This window comes from Balaenoptera borealis (assembly GCF_965194805.1).
Source record: "Balaenoptera borealis genome assembly, chromosome: 13".
Classification (NCBI taxonomy): domain Eukaryota; kingdom Metazoa; phylum Chordata; class Mammalia; order Artiodactyla; family Balaenopteridae; genus Balaenoptera; species Balaenoptera borealis.
The window spans coordinates 97980459-97999503 of NC_138870.1; the positions used below are offsets into that span (position 1 = coordinate 97980459).

The 19045-nt window shown below is 39.3% G+C and overlaps 1 protein-coding gene across 14 annotated transcripts in view; it reads right to left on the reverse strand.

The window, feature by feature from the left end:
- The window catches only part of MRTFA (myocardin related transcription factor A), a 206395-nt gene that overhangs the window by 34985 nt on the left and 152365 nt on the right, over positions 1–19045 (reverse strand). For 13 of the 14 annotated variants that reach the window (XM_082350098.1, XM_082350094.1, XM_082350095.1 and 10 more), the window contains one exon: positions 5582–5647. The exons of the other annotated variant lie outside the window; for it this stretch is intronic. In XM_082350098.1, coding sequence (XP_082206224.1) covers positions 5582–5647 — 66 coding nt within the window. The remainder of the gene's footprint in view (positions 1–5581; positions 5648–19045) is intronic. 14 annotated transcript variants of the gene reach the window in all.

Here is a 19045-nt window from a genome sequence, read left to right on the forward strand (position 1 = left end):
ATTATTTCATTCTTTTTTTATGGCTGAGTAGTATTCCATTGTCTGTATGTATACACACACACCCCCCCACACCCACATCCATTTAGGTTGTTTCCATGTTAGATAAGAATTTTATAAAAGTAGAATTTGAGTTCAGAAAAGTTAAGTGAGTTACCCCAAATCACCATGTTCTTAAGTGGCAGAATAAAGCCTAAAACCCTACTGTCTAATATAACAGCCACCATCCACATATGACTACTTAAATTAAAATTAATTAAAATTAAATTAAATTAAATTAAAAATTCAGCTCTTCACTCAAGCCAGCCACATTTAAGCACTCAATAGCACATGTGACTAGTGGCTAGTGTTATAAAATATTTCTATTATCACTGAAAGTGCTATTGGACAGGGCTGGTATAAAGGCTAGTTCTTTTGAATTCATGGTAACATGGGGGAAAAGATGCCACGGCACCTCAGTATTTAATAAAGACGGACTGAGACTGACAAAGTTAAATCATAGCCTCTTTCTCATTACAAGAAATTCTGAGGTCTGAGGAGGTTGGTTTACTTTCTCAGGGGTTAAGAACACCAAAAGTTACATTTAAAAGAGCTTCATCAAAATAGATTTTTATCCATATGTACTCAGGAAAGAGAATCTTGAAACTCAGTTTGTACATTTAATCAAGAATAATATAAGAAATAATTCCCAAGTTACAAATAGCAAAAATATTATTATTAAGAATTTTAGCTACAGAGGAAAAGAGATCACAATAATTAATCCTGACACTTCCAGCCATTAAATAACCTTCTGTCAGAGTTTAGAAGAAATTTCTTGTTGGTGCAGAGACTGCTACAGTCAGATGAACAGGAGATTTTCGGCTAACGTGGGGCCGGTCAAATGACAGCTTAGGTTAGCTACCAGTGCTGCAACTGGGCCGCCCTGTCTCTGTGTAGCACTTGGCTAATGCCAACAGCTGAAGCGTGACAAAGGGATCAAACCGTAGAATTGAAGGGCTGGGGAATCAAGATGTGGTGAAGTTTATTAAAAACAGAGCTGCGGGAACTCCATTACACGAGGACATTTTTTTTCCAGTTTCAGGGTGAGAACACAGGGCCTACTAGCAGATATATAAATCAGTCAAAACTAGCTGGCCAACTGGCTCACTTTCTCACTCAGCAACATGTCCGAGGGCCTCTCGGGGGCCAGGCAGTTTGAGAGGCCTCTGGATTGACAGTGGCTGCCCTCTCTGAGTTGTGTTGCCCTCACACCCTTCGGATTTTCCCAACCACTGAGAAGTAAGTGTCACCAATGGCAGTGGCTGAGTGCACAGGAACACCATTTAAAATGAAAAAAAACAAGCTCAGCCAAGAAACGGAGAAAGATCCTTAATCTACTGGACAAACATAATGATTTCCTCATGTTTGCCAAGGTACCAAGGTTTTCCTACTACATGCACATGGGGCGATAATGGACTGGTAAGGGGTAACTGGAGCATTAGAAATATGCTACTCTCTGCTTTTTCTCAAGGATTCACAATGGAATAACAAAAGGTTGAGAGGGAACAGACAAATGAGATTCTTCTCTCATATCTAGAAAGATTATAGGAGACTTTTTTCTCATTTGTTTGGGTCAGGAGAACTTCCAGGTTTTCCTTTAAAAGGTTATTCCTCTGCAGCAGTTCTCATTGCTAGAATGTTTTTCTTAATTTTCACCTTAACCTTATGGCTTGTACACTTTAAATGTCAAAGAGAAAGGCTGTGGGGAAAGCTCTGTTTGAGAACCAAGTGTACCACACATGACCCACCTCTTCTATGAATCTTCATCCTAGATACAGCAGCATTCCTTAATCTTGTACTTAAACACCAGCTTCCTATCTGTGCCATCTCTCCTCTCCCTCAAGATATGCAGAGCTTTAGACATCATTAAAGAAAGCTAAGGGCCTGGGATATGTAATCCTTTGCTATCTGGCACTCTGCATTTGGTAGGGTTTAAGTAGTGTTAAATTCGAGACAAATGTTTACATGATGAGAAAGAAGGATTCTGGGAAATGATCCTATTTAAAAACACATCAGAAACCAACTTCTATATCCCATAGTTTAGATGCCATGAACAGAGCATATCAAGTAGCAGAAAGAGGTGTATGCGAATTGAGGGATTCTTTAATCCCCTGAATTCTATGGGAAGGCCACAGCCCAACTTTGAACAATATGCAAAAACATGAATGACCCTGACAGCAAGGTAGCTACTGAAAACATCATGTCCTACAGATATGATGTCAGAACTGGAAGCCAGCCACACATGGGAGCTGCATGTGAGTGTTCTCTGAAACGAGGTGGGTGGGTTCTTCCTAGAGCTACAGAAAGATTGGGATGAGAAGAATTTGATAAGAGATATTATCATAAATGATGAGGCAGAGTACAGCCATGCTCCTTTCCTCTGGTTTGAAGGTCCTAATTACTTCCTAAGTTATACAACAAACTTAAACATAAAGGCGCTTTTCAGAAACTCCTCAGGCCAGCAAGATGGAAATCAAAATGGGCACTTCAAACCAGATGTTATCTTTTCAGGTCTCCAAATCTCCAATAATCAACAAACGGCTGATCAAGTATGATTTGCCCCCAGCACTACTCACATTTCTGTGAAAGGCATGAGTGAAGGGTGAGATGTGGAATTGCTGGGGATGTCAGGGAGGCAGAGAATGTTGGAGACTATAAGGGGAGTTGGGGTAGCGGCGAGGGGCTGTGGTGAGGAAGCGGTGTTACTCAGAGGGTGAGGGGCTGGGGAAAAAAAGAGCCTCATCTTTGGGAACTCAGGGCCCTATCTGCACATCAGCAGGCATGCTGATGTGCAGGGAACTTCACACCTGAAACTCTTCCCAGGCCTCAACACTCTCTCTCATAATCTAAGAGTTTGCTTCCTACTTTCTTCACTAGAAAAGCTGGAAACCAAACTGTGCCCATAGTTGAAGGTGGCTTGTTGTATGAGGGAAGATGCAATATTCTCACAGAAGCAGGGCATTTCTATTCCTATAAGAAGGTCAATTATTCTCACTTCACAGATACAGAGAACCACCCAAAGCACATAATTAGATATTCAGAATATTTTAGAACCTGGGCTCCTGACAGAACAGGAGTGTTGTTTCAAATTCCATGCCCAGAATTCCAACAAGTTTGCAATAGAGTGGTATCTGTGTCTATCTTTCATCCTCTCCCTCTTTCTTTCTTTCTCACACACACACACACACACACACACACACACACTCCACTTTACAAATGGCTGTCTTCATTCATTCATTCATTCATTCAGTACCAGGTACTGGGGACAGAAATATAAATAAGATACTTTCTCAAGGAGCTCACAGTCTAATTGGAGAGACAAACGTATAAGCAGATAACTGCAATACTCAAGCATCATTTGTCTTAACAACACAGAATACTGCAAGAAATGCTAAGCAAGGAGACTGTATACAATAAATCTTATTAAACAGTTATCTCCAGTAGCCCCTGGTATCAAATGAAAGGCAGCAAGAAGAATGCAAGGCACTCATCCTCCGCGTGGCTTTTGGATCCTGAACATACTACAGATCCTGAGAAGCAGCACTATGCTCTCAGAACTAGCACTGTAATTAGAGTCAGCGCCCCACAGGTCAATGCTGAACTGCTCTTTATCTTGTGTGCGGGCAAATCTTACTACCCAGATAAACTGTTAAATGTCTTGAGGGCAAGTCCCGTGCCTTCCATTTCTTTAATCTCTAGAGCACCTAGGACTACCCCAGGCAAAAAGTAGACACTAAACGCATGATGTCTTGGTGAAAGGCAGCATGATGTCTTGGTGAAAGGCACGAGTAGATGTGACGCTGGGTAACTTGTTCCTCTACAAGGTTTGTATATAGATTGGCGGATCTGGAGTGTTTTGTAAAGCACAACACCGCCCTACCTGATCACATTAACTGATCCACACTTTAAAGATGGGGAGTCCTTCACTGGAAGACCAGAGAAGAAGACGGCATGTGGGTAAATTGTTTGGTAGTTAATAGCAACTTTAAAAAAGATATAAATTTGAGACTTAAGTTTCCTGGCTGACACTTAGGACAGAAATAGACCTCAGACTCCTTATACTTGCTATGAAGTTCTAGCTCTTAGACATGGACCTGGTATTACCACGATGTAAATCAAATCCCATCTTCACTTGCTTAAAAGCCTTCAATGGCTTTCCATTGTAGTTAAAACAGAACCTACCTCCTCCTCGTGGTTGACAAGGCTCTCATTCTGGCTCTGCCCACCTTGCCAATCTTAACTGGCCCCTACTCTCTCCTCACTTACCAGGCCCAGCCACAATGGCTTCCTTGATGTTTGCAAACATGCCAGGCTCTTAAATGCACTAGGCCTTTACACTTGCTTTTCCTTCTTCCTGGGCCCTCTTCCTGCTTCTGAATGACTGACTCCATCATATCCTTCAGATCTCAGCTCAAATATTTCCTCCTCAAGAAGGCCTTTCTTGACCAACTTTTCCAAAGTGATTCCATCTCATTCCTATTATTTGTTAATATACCAACCAGTTAATTTACTTCATAGCATTTACCATGTTTTGAAATAATTGTGTTTGTCTCCCTGTTTATTATATTATCAGTCTTCTAAGTACAAAACTCCTGAGAGCAGGAGTTGAACTTATCTTGCTGTATCAACAGGCACACACTAGGTACTCAAATATTTTGAATGAATGAGTGAATGAGAATTAGGAAAGTACAGTAGCAGTAGGTTAGCAGGCACTGAGTTAAGGTGAAAAACATCAGTTCTCCCACTATGACGCTAGAAGTTGTTGTATGATATATAAATTTTTACTTCATTAGGGTGTGTCCAAGTAGCAGTAACACATAAAGATAAAAGAAATGAGAGGGAGAGCCTAACTCTCTGCTGATGACTTAAAAAGAAATGTCAAAAAAAGCAAAATTTTGCTGGCTTCAGCTTCCACTCATTTTATAAGGCTATTGGTATTAAAAGCAAATTTTCTTACTTCTAACAGATTCCAAGGTTGGCTTTATTTCTCCCAAGTGATGCAGTTCTGCACCAAGCCCAGCCCTGCGATACCCCCATCAATGACTCCATTCAGGCACACTCATCCCCACGCCAGCCTTAGGGTATATCTGAGGCTCTCACTCTAAATAAAACTGGGGTTGACTCAGAATACTAGGTGGAAAAGGGCTGTCTCTTCCCAAGCACCCGAACACTGAGGCAAAACACATGCAAGAAGTGTTCTTCCTCACAGTACCCCAGCTCAAGATCTGTTCCTCCTATAAAGGGAAGTATAATAGGGCGTAGAAACCTTTTTAAACGTGCAGTTCAGAAGCTAAGGATGATTCAATGGTACCGTTAAACCTAACGCTGTTTGTTTCACTGAACTTGATCAATTAGGGCTGTTCTCTTAACTATCACTGATTGAGAGGCCCTGAACTTGGAAAAGCATGACAAAGAAAGGAGTGAAAAATGAACCCCGTAGGCCTTGTTTTCTGTTAGATGCTCCCCGTGGCATACTGGGTACACACACCGCATCCTAAAAGCAACTCTATCAAGTGCTGAGAGGGGGAGAGAGAGTGGTACTTACGCGGCATGATCCCTTGGCTCACCAGTTCCTCCCGAGTCCGGCGCTGCTGGAGCTTCAACTGCAGCACTGCATGGCAGCAAAGAGAGAGGGGAGATCAAGGCTCAGTCGGGCATTCCACCACGAAAGACACATTTTCAAACGCAAAGAAAGCCTCGAAACAGAAGGGTGTAGTGTGAAAGAAGGATCCCCTTTAATTGTGACTGTAATTGCAGAAGTGGCCTGATACAGCACGGTTTCCGTATTCTGCTGTGGGCGGCGAGAGGAAGTTGCAAAGGGTCTTGCCGGGTGATAATAATCCACAAAGTACCAAAGTCTTGCCTCTTGCTCAAAACCTCCTACAACACTGTGTCCTCCTCCAAGACGAAAAAAAACACAAATTCTTAACTCAAAGAAAACATAATGAGGACCACCGCACAGCAGAAAAAGCTTTCTAGATGTTCTACACCTTCTTTCTGGTAGCAAATGTTTACCACCATAAGTATAGCGAGTGATCGATCAGGAAGTATTGGTTATTTGTAAAATCTTTTCTTTTGTATCTAAAAATTATACCTATTTTCAGCAAGCAATGGATTTCCGTGGACCAGAAAATATTTTGCCATTAAGATAATTCTTCTCTGCCTCTTCCTCTTCACTTACAGCCTTTTTCTGTTGACATGAAACAACAAAGCTAGGTGATTCAAAGCACATCCGGACTAAGGGAGGGTGATGGGCGTTTCTCCTATTTCTACTCTGGCAACACCACTTGATATAACAAGTTAATAGGATTTTTTTTTTTTAAAGTAAAAAGCCAATTATCTCTATTTCAAATGCCAGTGAAACCTAAAGGGTATTACCACTGCACACCATACAGAATGACAAAGGCACAGCCTCCATTCAGAGACTAAGTGAGAAAATGTCCAGAAAAGGAGGGTTAAGAGGATCTCACGGGTCAAGGCAAGTTCCCTTATATGATAAGTTTTCAATTATAAGGTCCCTGCAAGCCACATCTCAGGGGGACCTGTATCTATTAGGAACCATATTACCCTAATGTCTGCCTTTTCCATCCACAAAGCAGTTTTTAAGAAGGTCTCCAAAAACTGCAGAACCGTAACTAGTCTCTCCTGACTATATCTCAAATTCAGCAGGTCCAAAACCTATCTTTTCCCCCCAAAACCTAACCTACTTCCCATCCTTTTTCTCTTTAATGGTATCACTATCCTCTTCCCCAGTACTAATACTAAAACTTCTGGGCCAACTTCAACTCTGCCACCTCCTTACGCTCCTATTTTATCAAGTTTACCACGTTTCCTCGTGTTGCAGTGACAGCACTGTGTCTCGCCCACTCTCAGTCACCCAATCAAGATTGTCCAATTACTCTTCCTCCAGTACCATGAACTTTCCCAACTCCTTATTCACTTCACCTGGAAATGCCCACCTCTTCACCTGACCTTCCCAACTCACTCCTCCCCAGCACTGAGAATTACTCCAGGCCTCCTGTGAGCTACCTTTTATCTGTTATAAAAAGTAGAGTGATATTTTGCCCTGTGTAATATTTACCCTCTGAATAAATCTTCTCTCTTCCTACCAGTTTATAAACTCCTGGGGGGGGCAGGGAATATATCTTACTAATCTATGAACCACCCCCCAACAGCACTTAATACACAGTAAGCATTTAACAGTTGTTTCTTTTTTTTTTTTTTTTTAATTAAGACATCCATTTTTTGTATGCAGATTCAGATACCCGTACATATTCTTTGGGAGGCTTAGTTTTTTTTTGTTTTTTTTGTGTGTTTTTTTTTTTTAAAGTTACATTTAGTTGCCTTGGAAATATATTTATTTATTTTATTTTATTTTTGACTGTGTTGGGTCTTCGGTTCGTGCAAGGGCTTTCTCTAGTTGCGGCAAGCGGGGGCCACTCTTCATCGCGGTGCGCGGGCCTTTCACTATCGCGGCCCCTCCCGTTGCGGGGCACAGGCTCCAGACGCGCAGGCTCAGTAGTTGTGGCTCACGGGCCCAGCTGCTCCGTGGCATGTGGGATCTTCCCAGACCAGGGCTCGAACCCGTGTCCCCTGCATTAGCAGGCAGATTCTCAACCACTGCGCCACCAGGGAAGCCCCTAACAGTTGTTTCTTAAACTGAACTGGATCTCTAAATGATGATACATACAGCCTGAGAAATCTAATCAGGAGGGTATTATTATTATTTACAAATTAACACTGTTAAAAATAAAGACAGCCTTGCAGAATAAAATACAAAAGCAGCAACAGCCACACCAACAGCTAACATTTATAGAACATGTGCTCTGTGCCAGATACTGTCCTACATTCTTTCATGTTTTAACTCACTTAATCTTCGTAACTTCCCTACGGAGAATAGGTATTACTATTTTATAGGTAAGGAAAATGAGGCCCAGAGAGATTAAGTAGGTTACCTAAGGTGATTTACTAATAAGAGGTACAACAGGTTTTGAACCCAAGCATTCTGATTCCAGGACCTGGGCTCCTTACTTCTCTGCTTCTCCAGGGTCTTTTGGAAGCCTGTGCTGCTGAGATAAACAGGCATGGAGTATGATCACCTGGGTTCATTCTGTGGTAAGACAAAGGGGATGAGGGAAAGGGATGGTTCAGGCCGGGGTCAAAGAAGTTTGGGTGATCAGTTTCAGTAAAATAAATTTAATCTAAGAACTTGATTTCAGAATAAATTACAGATCAACAGCAGTAGTAATAATAAAATAAAATTATAATAGGAGACATTGAGTGTTGCTATGTGTCAGCCCTATGTTAAGTGACTGACATGCTTTTCACTTGTTTAATTAAAAAAAAAAAAAGCCCTCTTTTTTACGTCGGGACTTGGGAGCTGCTCTGTGGTGCTTGGAACAATGGCTTTCTGTGTAATGGAACTGTTATGTGGAGAGGCTAAGATGCAAAGGAAAGTTCCAAAACATATGGGAGAATGTTTGCTGGAAAATGACTTGGTTAAAACCTGACAATCCTACCAGCATCCTGCAGGTTGATGAATACTAATGAAGCTATGAATGTCACCAACTGATGAACAGCTTCACTTTAAATGAGGGGTTGCTGTCTGCCTACTGAAAGAGGCCAGTTTGCTATGAAGTTCCTAAGGTGTAAACTTTTCTGGCTAGCGCCACGAGATTTACTTGTCTGTTGTATGAAAAACTGGTGATCAGGAAAAGCTCTTCATTTTATGGACACGGAAAGAAAACAAAACTCAAGACAGATTATTTTTTTTTAATTTTGAAATTGCATTTGTTAGTAGATTTCTGAGCCAACATCGAATCTAGATTAATGCATCCATAAGATTCAAGCCATTTCTATTTAATCATGTCACTGCCCTAGAGTCATAACCTGTTATTGATACTTTCTAGCTCTGAAACTGTTTTTAATGGAAAATTCTTTTTCAGTTATCCAGCCTTGTAATTAAATAATTTTGAAGGGGTGGGGGGGGGGAAAGCCCTGTGGGAATAGTACAATTATTATCTCCATTTTACAGATGAGAAAACTAAGGATCAAACCTTTAAACTTTTGCCTTAGGTCAGATGGCTCAAAAGTGCTGGAACTAGGATTCACACCAGGTCGCTGTGACACTAAAATGAAGGTACTTATTTAATACTGTGCCACATGTCTCCTTGGAAGAAAGAAAGAGGAGGGCCAGGCAGGATAAAGTAAGAGGGGAAAAAAGGGCATATATTTGTCATCTTTTAGAGTATTTCTAAGGCCCCGTGTAAGATGAGCTATTAGAAAAGGATTAAATATAACAAACTGATTTGATTTCAGAGAACAGGGAAACCTAATGCAATTCAGTAAGTCTGAACACTTCAAAAAAACAATAACTAATGAAAACTCTATTATCCAAGAATAATTTTGAAGTATCAATCATCAGCCTTCCTAAAAACCTATATACAGACAGGGATCCATTATGCAAACTTACTGACTGAAAAACTTCTTGCTTCATGAAAGCAAAAATTTAACTCTATGATTCGAGCTTTTTATGGAGTTTTTTTTTTTTTTTTTAAACAGCTCTAGGTCAAAGAGGAAGGTTCATCTAATAAACCTTTTCCATCTTTAAAACTAAATGAAATTAAAGTTCAGTTATCTGAAAATTCCATCTTGTGCCTCTCAGCAGTTAACTCCAAAATCTATGCTTATCTGAAATCTGAACAAGTTTCCCATTTACATAATAGAATTAACCCTGTATCAGTATACTCTGGGTATTGCTATAACTTGATTGTAGGTATGTATTATTTTATACATTGCATAACCCCTGCTAGCCCTAACAATGTTTATAAGGAGGAAAATAAAAGCCCTAAGCAGTAAATTCAGAATTATGGTGTAATGTATCTGTTTGGCTCTGTATATATACAACAATCCTTCTTCTAAGACTTTCAGCTACAAAGCAATGCATATTTATATGAATTTCCCCTTTCCTTAGTCTATCTTAATTCCTCTTAATTCTAAGCACTCTAAATAAAATGGCTTTATGTTGCCAGGCCTTGAGGATTATTCATTTTAGAACAAATCATTTAATAACTGACTTTCAGTAAATACCATGTTATGTATTATGTATATTATGTATTACGTATTATGTTATTGTACATCACCATTTAGATTTCCTCTCCATTCCCCAAGTCAATAAAAACTAAACAAAAATACCTATTTGTGTACAAGCATGCATCTTTATACCTTCACTGTTATTGAATTCCACAAATTTAATATATCATCTGTTTCTAAATGTGTCTGTGCAAGCAGCCTATATATAGATGAACAGATGTCTTTAAAGCTGATGCATGGTGAATCAACTGAGTTGCCTGCCAGAAAAGGACTGGAATAAAAAGAAACAAACCGTAAAGTGGGGAACCCTAGGTTCTCCATTCCCCATGAAAATAATCAAGTTTTCCATTTGTTTCAAACACAGGTGATCAACTGCTATTTGAATAACTGGCTGCTTGGGAAATCAAAGCAAGGGAAGGAACTTCACATATTTCTGCCCTGTATGACCATGGAAGTATACTGATGGTATTCAAGGGATAATGCCCAAGAAATGAACACATCAAACAATTGGTTCAACTGGGTCTGGAAAGAAAAAGCAAAAATAAGTGCTGTGTTCTCAAGTCCAGCTCTATGGCTTCCACTGGTCAGTAGTTCTGGATTTTATTGAAAAGGGAGATGTGCAGCTCAGTAGGTTGCTCCTACCTTATTCATATTTACCCATTATTGATTTCACCATGGCTTCTAGAATAGGGCGGCAAAGTATAAGTTATGAGGGAAGTAGAAAAGAAGAGGAAAGGGTTAGTATGGGAATGACTGGGAAAGAACAAACACTCCCTCTGCATCGTCCTTTGCTCTGGATGAAGACCTCTTCAACAAAGATTCTGACTGCAGGAACATTCCATTAACTCAGCTCTATTCGAAACACTGATGAATCTTTTTCTCAGTTCTTTAAATTTGGATATGAAACTTTAAATTAAACCTAATCAAATGACAATGAATTTGATCACAGCTCTTCAGACTATTTATGTTACAAAAAGGCTCCAAAATAAACTTGTTGACAAATAAGGGAAATGCTCCTTGACTAGAAATTATATGCTAGTCCAAAAGTGCTGTATCAGAAACTCAGTGAGGTTTACATGCTTGAGGAGAGCAAAAGGCAAACAAGCCTTCTCAAAAATCTTTTCTCTCCCCGCCCCCCAACCCCATTAAGATATTTGACCCTAAGTTATGGAGGTTCTCATACTTCAGAGGAGGAAATTACTACCCAGAAATGATCAATTGAAAGACTGGCCTGGTTGGAGTTAAGTTTGAAAGCATGAGTTTTCATGAGAATTAAAAGTGACCCTCATACTAAGATACTAAAATAAAAAGGACGAATATACTAGAAAATAAATTAGATGTCATTTCTGGCATTCCTAAGGTACAACTAATACTAGAAGATTTCAGGACTTCCCTGGTGGTCCAGTGGGTAAGACTCCGCGCTCCCACTGCAGGGGGCCTGGGTTCGATCCCTGGTCGGGGAACTAGATCCCGCATGCATGTGGCAACTAAGAATCTGCATGCCACAACTAAGTCCACAAGCGGCAATGAAGATCCCGCATGCTGCAACTAAGACCCGGCACAGCCAAAATAAATAAATAAATAAATATTTAAAAAAAAAAATACTAGAAGATTTCTCCATTTTGTTTTAATTCAATTTCATGATACTTACTTAAATGACTTAGAATAGGGAATCTTTTGATTTATCTCCTCATGAATTACAATCTACCTCACTCTTGATAATGAACAAATATGCAGAAAATCAACAAGAATATAGAAAACTTGAACACACTCCACCCAACAACTGCAGAATACATATTCTTCTCAAGCACACATGGAACAGTCTCTAGGACAGGTCATATACTAGGCCATAAAACCAGTCTTAGTGAGTTTAAATGGATTTAAATCATACAAAGTACATTCTTTGACTACAATGAAATTAAATTAGAAACCAACAACAGAAGAAAATTTGGGAAATTTATAATTATGTAGAAATTAAACAACACACTCTTAAGTTGCCAATGGGTCAAAGGAAAAATAATAGGGAAATTAGAAAGTATTTTGAACTGAACAATATATCAAAATTTATGGGATATATCTAAAGTAGTGCTTAGAGGGAAATTCATAGATTTAAATGCCTATATCAGAAAAGAAGAAAGATCTCAAATACATACTATAAAGCCTTCACCTTAAGAAGCTACAAAAAGAAGTGCAAACTAAACCCAAGGTAAGTAGAAGAAAGAAAGTTAAAGCAGAAAGGAATTATATAGAAAACAGAAAAATAAGAGAAAACCAATGGAACCAAAAGTTTTTGTTTAAAAATATCAACAAAACTGACAAATCTTTAGTTAGAATGACCAAGAAAAGAGACATAAAACAGATGCAAAACTCAGCAATGTAAAAGGAGGTATTACCACCAACTATAGTAAGTAAGAAAGTTAAAAGGGAATAATACTATGAAGGACCATATGCCAACAAACTAGATAACTTAGATGAAGTGGACAAATTCCTAGAAAGGCACAAATTACTGAAACTGACTCAAGAAAAAACAGAATATCCAGAGAGACCTATAAAAAGTAAAGAGATTTTCTTTTTTTTTGAGGAGAAAAGAAAAACCAAGGCTCAGATGGCTTCACCGGTAAATTTTACCAAACATTTAAAAGAAGAATTAATAATAATCCTTCACAAACTCTTCCAGAAAACAGAGAAGGGAACACTTCCCAGCTCACTCTATGAGGCTAGCATTACTCTGATACCAAAGCCAGAGAAAGACATCACAACAAAACTACAGACCAATGTCCCTTAGGAACACAGACACAAAAATTCTCAGCAAAATACTAGAAAACAGAAGCCAGGACTGGAACCAAATCTTCTGTATTCTTATCCTTGTATTCTTTCCCCCATTCCAGTGATTCTCAACCTTTACTTCCCAAATAAAATCATCTGAGAATGTCTTCAATTGGTCTGGAGTGGGGCCTGGACATCAGGGTTTTTCAAAAGCTTGCCAGATGATTCTAATGTAGTGTCAGGTTAACAACTGCTGCCCCATTTAATGCTACTTTGGCCTAACTTAAATTCACTTTACACTGGAAAATTAAACATGTTCCATCCATGTTCATGATGCCAATTATAAATCATGCCGAGTAACTAGTACTGCGCAGATTTAATCCACCTTTCTTTTGAGGCTCCCAATTAACTGCTTTTAAAGCACATCATCCTTTGATGTGTACTGAGCAATGGTTGAATCTTTTTAAGTTAAAAATTTTGTTTTAAATTTGTTTAAAAGTTTGTAACAGGAGAGGACTTTCATTTTCTAACACACTTCTTCCAGAAAAATTATTTGCCGTCTACTACTGAAGGTTTAAATGTCAAGGGGAAAAAAATGGCTAAAGAACAACTTAATAAACAGATAAAATCTGGTATCTCTAGACTCACTTCCGTGAGTTTTCTATCTAAATCTAATGCACTTGATATGATGCATCATCTTCTAAGTTCTCTTTTAAGCACAGCCTAGCACACTTATTTAATAAATATTAATTGTTAAAACTAATTTCAGATAGTATATTCTTACTCCAAATTCTGTTCTTTCTATAAATCCCCAAAGCCTGAACTCATAATAATTGGTACATTTTCCCTCCTCATTAACCTTCAGGTACCAATCCCAGAAGAAATAAGCAAATACAATTCAATTTGCAATAGACAACACCATCTCTAGCTTCAAACTGGAGAACGTGTTTTACTGGGAAGAGAAGGAACAGTGTGGGTTTTAGCCTTATGTGAAGCTTAGCATGCTCATAATTAGAATATTCATCTTTGCAGCAGTGAATTACACCTATGTTATTGGTGTATTTTTATACTTCAGTTTATCCTATAAACTGCAAAATCACCCAAATTGTAAAACCACATCACCTATCACTTAGAACCAAAGACTATTCTCTGAACACCCACTCATTTCATTATTAGAGTATATGAATACAAGTAGGTGAAGGGTGTTTATGTCAATTATATCTCAATTTTCAAATTAATTATTTTTTAAAAGTAGGTGAAGGTACCCCCAGAGGAAGGTATTTCTCATTTCTGCTGCCTGGGCTACTTTACAGCATCACCACCAAAATAGGGATTGGGAGTCGGGATGAGCAAAGAGTTCTCCTCCATGCATCCTCTCATTCACTCATCTAACAAACATGTTAGGGTTCACACTAGTAGGCTGGATACATCTATGGTCTCTGCTCACATAAAGCTTTCAGTCCAGTGGGGAAACTGACATCAAATCACATATAAATAAGTACAAGTTGTGATCAATGTTTTACAAGAAAGAATAAAGGATATGAGAGAGGTCAGACCCTGGAATTCACAGTTACTCCTCCTTTAATATTCTGTGATAACTAACTTTCCACATTTCCTCTTCACTATTTTTTTTAGATGATTTTTAAAAATTCTCTTCACTATTATAGAGGCAATTATTTAAGATACTAATAATCCTTGAGAAACAGAGACGTCAGGGTAAGCTGTATTAAAGTAAGTAAGTTAAGACACAGTTTCATTTAGTCACTTTACACGTATTTGCTTAGTTGCTCGAGGGTTCACATACTAGTTGGTCAGCACACCTATGCACCTCATATTCATGCCTTATTCAGTTATTCCTCAGTTCCTGTCAAAACTTTCCTTGGCATTCACTCAAGAACTATGAGGGCCACTGAGCTTGCTGTGGGGATATAGCAGTGACCAGACAGAGTCGCTGCCTTCAGTGGTTGTTTGAGGGAAACAACCATCAAATAAGGACTTATAAGAGTGAAGAGTATTTTCAAAGAAAACATTACTCAGACACCACATCCCAACTAAGTGGCTTGACGGTTCCCATGATTCAATTCATGCATTCAAACATCTTTTGTACTCTCAAAGCCAGAGCCGGGCGCTAGAAATAGATATGTGAATAAGACATGGTTCTCATGTTCAAGGAATTCTTAAGTCTAATGCAAAAAAAGGGACTCAAAATGGATAATTACAATGCTATAAGAAAGACATTGATGTCTGTAATGTAGATTTTTTACTAAAAAGTCACAGGAAAATGCAACTTTAGCTAGCACACACTACTAAGGGTCCCTGCCAAACTCAAGTCATTTGGTCTTATGTGTGCTACACACATATGCATAAATAATAAAAAGATGTGTTGGTTTCTTAAAAATATAAATTCAAATAGTTACGTATTTTTTAGGTGCTATGGGAATACAAAGGTGATACTACCCAACGCTGGAAGTCACAGAGAAAGAGAAACAAGATCCCTTCTATGTGGGGTAGGACAAGTGAACATATAAACTGGCCCTTAAAAATATTTTATCCCCGTGATTAGCTTGAACTAATGCTTCGAGTAATTTGCTGATTTCATTCCCAAAAAGAATACTCCTCTGGGTCCCTGTTTACTGTAGTCTCTCATAAGCCCTTCCTGAGAGAGACTAGAAGGATGTCAAAGAGGGGGGAGAGATGCCTCTGTGCTCCCTTACTCCCCTCCACTGCTCTTCCTGCTTCCTGGTTCTCATTCCTACCCTGTCCTACAGCATCCCTGGAATTCTTTTTCTTTTGCTCCTTATATATAATTTCTCAAGCCCTCTAAGTTCTAAATTTCTCTAGTCCTTTTCATGATTAATTTTCTTCCGTCAACTTGGGAAACCAGCCGGAATGGGTTAGCACAGTGTACACAGCACTAAAAATGTATTTCTGGCCTATGCTTTTAATATAAACAATAGCATTTTAAAGGCCCAGTGTATTCTATAATTAGTCCTACTCTTAACCAGAAAGCATTTACTATCAACTTAACTATGACTCCGGGGAGAGGGGCAAGCATTGCATATTGAGTTGGTTATATGAATATTTTATAAGTTCCAAGTGAATGCAATACACTTAGAGAACTGACCTTTAAGGGCAGACCAAAAACATGAGAGAAAGAATGGGAAGACACGGGTTCCAGGCCTGGCTCTGCTGCTACCTAATCAAGTCACTTAACGTCTTTTAGCCTTGACTTTCTCACTATAATACAATTTGGAAAAATAACCCCTACTCTTTGAAGCTCAAAAAAACCTAATGTATGTGAAAAGTGCTTTGTAAAACTGTAACACAGACTATAAATGTTTCACTAGAGGTCTTTGCATGAGATAGCTTTTCTCTAGGACAGGAGCAAGAACTGCTAGCACTGTAACCTGGTACCATTCCTCCAATGAGACGCTTTATTCTGCAGAATAAAAGGGCCTTATACAAAAAACCTCCTTATTTAAAATCATGTCCCAAGTTGTGGGGCAGGGGGAAGAGGGAGAAGGGAGGGGAGAGGTGGAGAGGAGAACTGCTTCCTTTTGGAAGGCAGTTCTGGAACATGCAGTCAGTGAAGAAGCATGCTCTGTTCCCAGACTCTAGAAAACCTGGTATGTATAAAGAGCAAGACGCAGAGAAAGGCAGAAGAATCAGTACCCATTCATTAATAAAATTAAATATACAGGGAGTGTTCAAAGCAGGCTCCTGAAATTCTGAGCTGTCAATACCAAAACAGTGGTTAAAGGACCCAGAAAGGGGACTTCCCTGGTGGTCCAGTGGTGAAGACTCTGCGCTCCCAATGCAGGGGGCCTGGGTTAGATGCCTGGTCAGGGAACTAGATCCCACATGCCACAACGAAGATCCAGCACGTGGCAATGAAGACCCCGAGTGCCGCAACTAAGACCAGGCGCAGCCAAATAAATAAATAAATACTTAAAAAAAATAAGGACCCAGAAAGGTCCATTTATCTGTTGCCAGAGAACGAAGGATCTGCTAAAAGTCAGATCCAGAGGTTAAGACAAAAAGGAGGAAGTAGAAGTGAGAGAAGCAAAGTTGATTCCGAGAGGGATCCTACTGATCCGCCATCTAAAAAGCACATGGCTAAATGCACTGTGGTATCCTAGATTGGATCTTGGAACAGAAAAAGGACATCAGTGGGAAAACAAATGAAATCTAAATAAAGTTTGGAGTTTACTTAGTAGTGTGACCAATGTTAATCTTTAAGTTTTGACAAATGTACCAAAGGTATGTAAGATGCTAACATTAGGGGCAATCGGTGAATGGTGTATGAGAACTCTGAACTATCTGTGCAACTTTTCTGTAAGACTAAAATTATTCCAAAACAAAAAGTTTATTTTAAAAACCCATGGATTTGACTCTCCTTTCAGAAAGATATACGAATCAATTACTAAAACATATCAAGGGTCAGGTTTTTCTTTTTTTTTTCTTTTTAATAAATTTATTTATTTTTGGCTGCGTTGGGTCTTCGTTGCTGCGCGCGGGCTTCCTCTAGTTGCAGCGAGCGGGGGTTACTGTTCGTTGTGGTGCGCGGGCTTCTCATTGTGGTGCCTTCTCTTGTTGCGGAGCATGGGCTCTAGGTGCGCGGGCCTCAGTAGTTGTGGTGCGCAGGCTCAGTAGCTGTGGCTCGCGGGCTTTAGAGTGCAGGCTCAGTAGTTGTGGCGCATGGGCTTAGTTGCTCCGCGGCATGTGGGATCCTCCCAGACCAGGGATCAAACCTGTGTCCCCTGCATTGGCAAGCAGATTCTTAACCACTGTGCTACCAGGGAAGTCCCAAAGGTCAAGTTTTTCAAACTGAAGTGCTACCATGTGTTGGACAGAAAGAAATTATAAATAATTATAAATGATTAATTATGAAGAACAAATAATAATGGTCTTCTAATAAATTTAAATTATAAAATGATTTGTGGCATAAACAAATATAATAAACAATAATGTAATGTTTCAAAGACTTGAAGACAGGAATCCCTAATTCTTTTTAAAATCACACATACCAAAATCATCTGTGAGATTTCAAATTTGGTTATTTTATCAATATGCTCATTCAACCCTTTCACAATCCCATAAATTTCTCTTTCATCTCTGTATACAGTGTGTAAACATGAGTTAAATTATCTCTCAAATGATCTGCTTTAGAAATCAGAAATAATACTAAAAATGATAAATAGCTTCTATTTAATCTGAATACTGGCAGGGATACAGGCAGAGATGAGGTATTTTCCTGGGTTGGTAAACCTGGTAATTTACAAATGATAAGCTTATGAAAATCCAACCTGAACGACTAAAATATGCAAAATAAAGGGGCTCTGTATTGTGTAATAATACTTATAAAACAGTGAAAACATGCACGTATCATCTTATTTAATTCTTAAAACAAAGCTATATGGAAGTTGTTATTATTATTATTTTTGTTTATTTTTGGCTGCGTTGGGGTCTTTGTTGCTGCGCGTGGGCTTCCTCTACTTGCGGCAAGCGGGGGCTACTCTTCATTGCGGTGGCTTCTCTTGTTGTGGAGCACGGGCTCCAGGCACGCGGGCTTCAGTAGTTGTGGCTCACGGGCTCTAGAGCGCAGGCTCAGTAGTTGTGGCGCACGGGCTTAGCTGCTCCGTGGCATGTGGGCTCTTCCTGGACCAGGGCTCAAACCCGTGTCCCCTGCAATGGCAAGCGGATTCTTAACCACTGTGCCACCAGGGAAGTCCCGAAGTTGTTATTATCATACTATTTGTAGATGAGGAAATTGAGCGTTAGAGAAATTAAGCAATTTGCTCAAGGTCACAGGGTAAGTAAAGGGTAGAACAGAAATTGGAACCCAGCTGCATTTCAATCGACAACCTGAGCCCTTAACCACTATCTTATGTTGTGCTTCTTTTCTTTCATAAAACACACCAGTTCTGTATGTTTAAAAATGACACTATATTAGCTGCATGATGTGACTGGAAAAAATTATCTATATGTTTACCAACCAGGGGAAAGTCCAGGTGATTTCAGTGAATAGTTTATGGCATTTCAGAACTCTAGAATTGAAAAGGCCCCGTCTATTCAAATTCCAAAAGACATAGAGACTATAGATAACAGTGGTCACATGTAACGGTCATTCAAAGGGGCTCCTCCCAGAGAC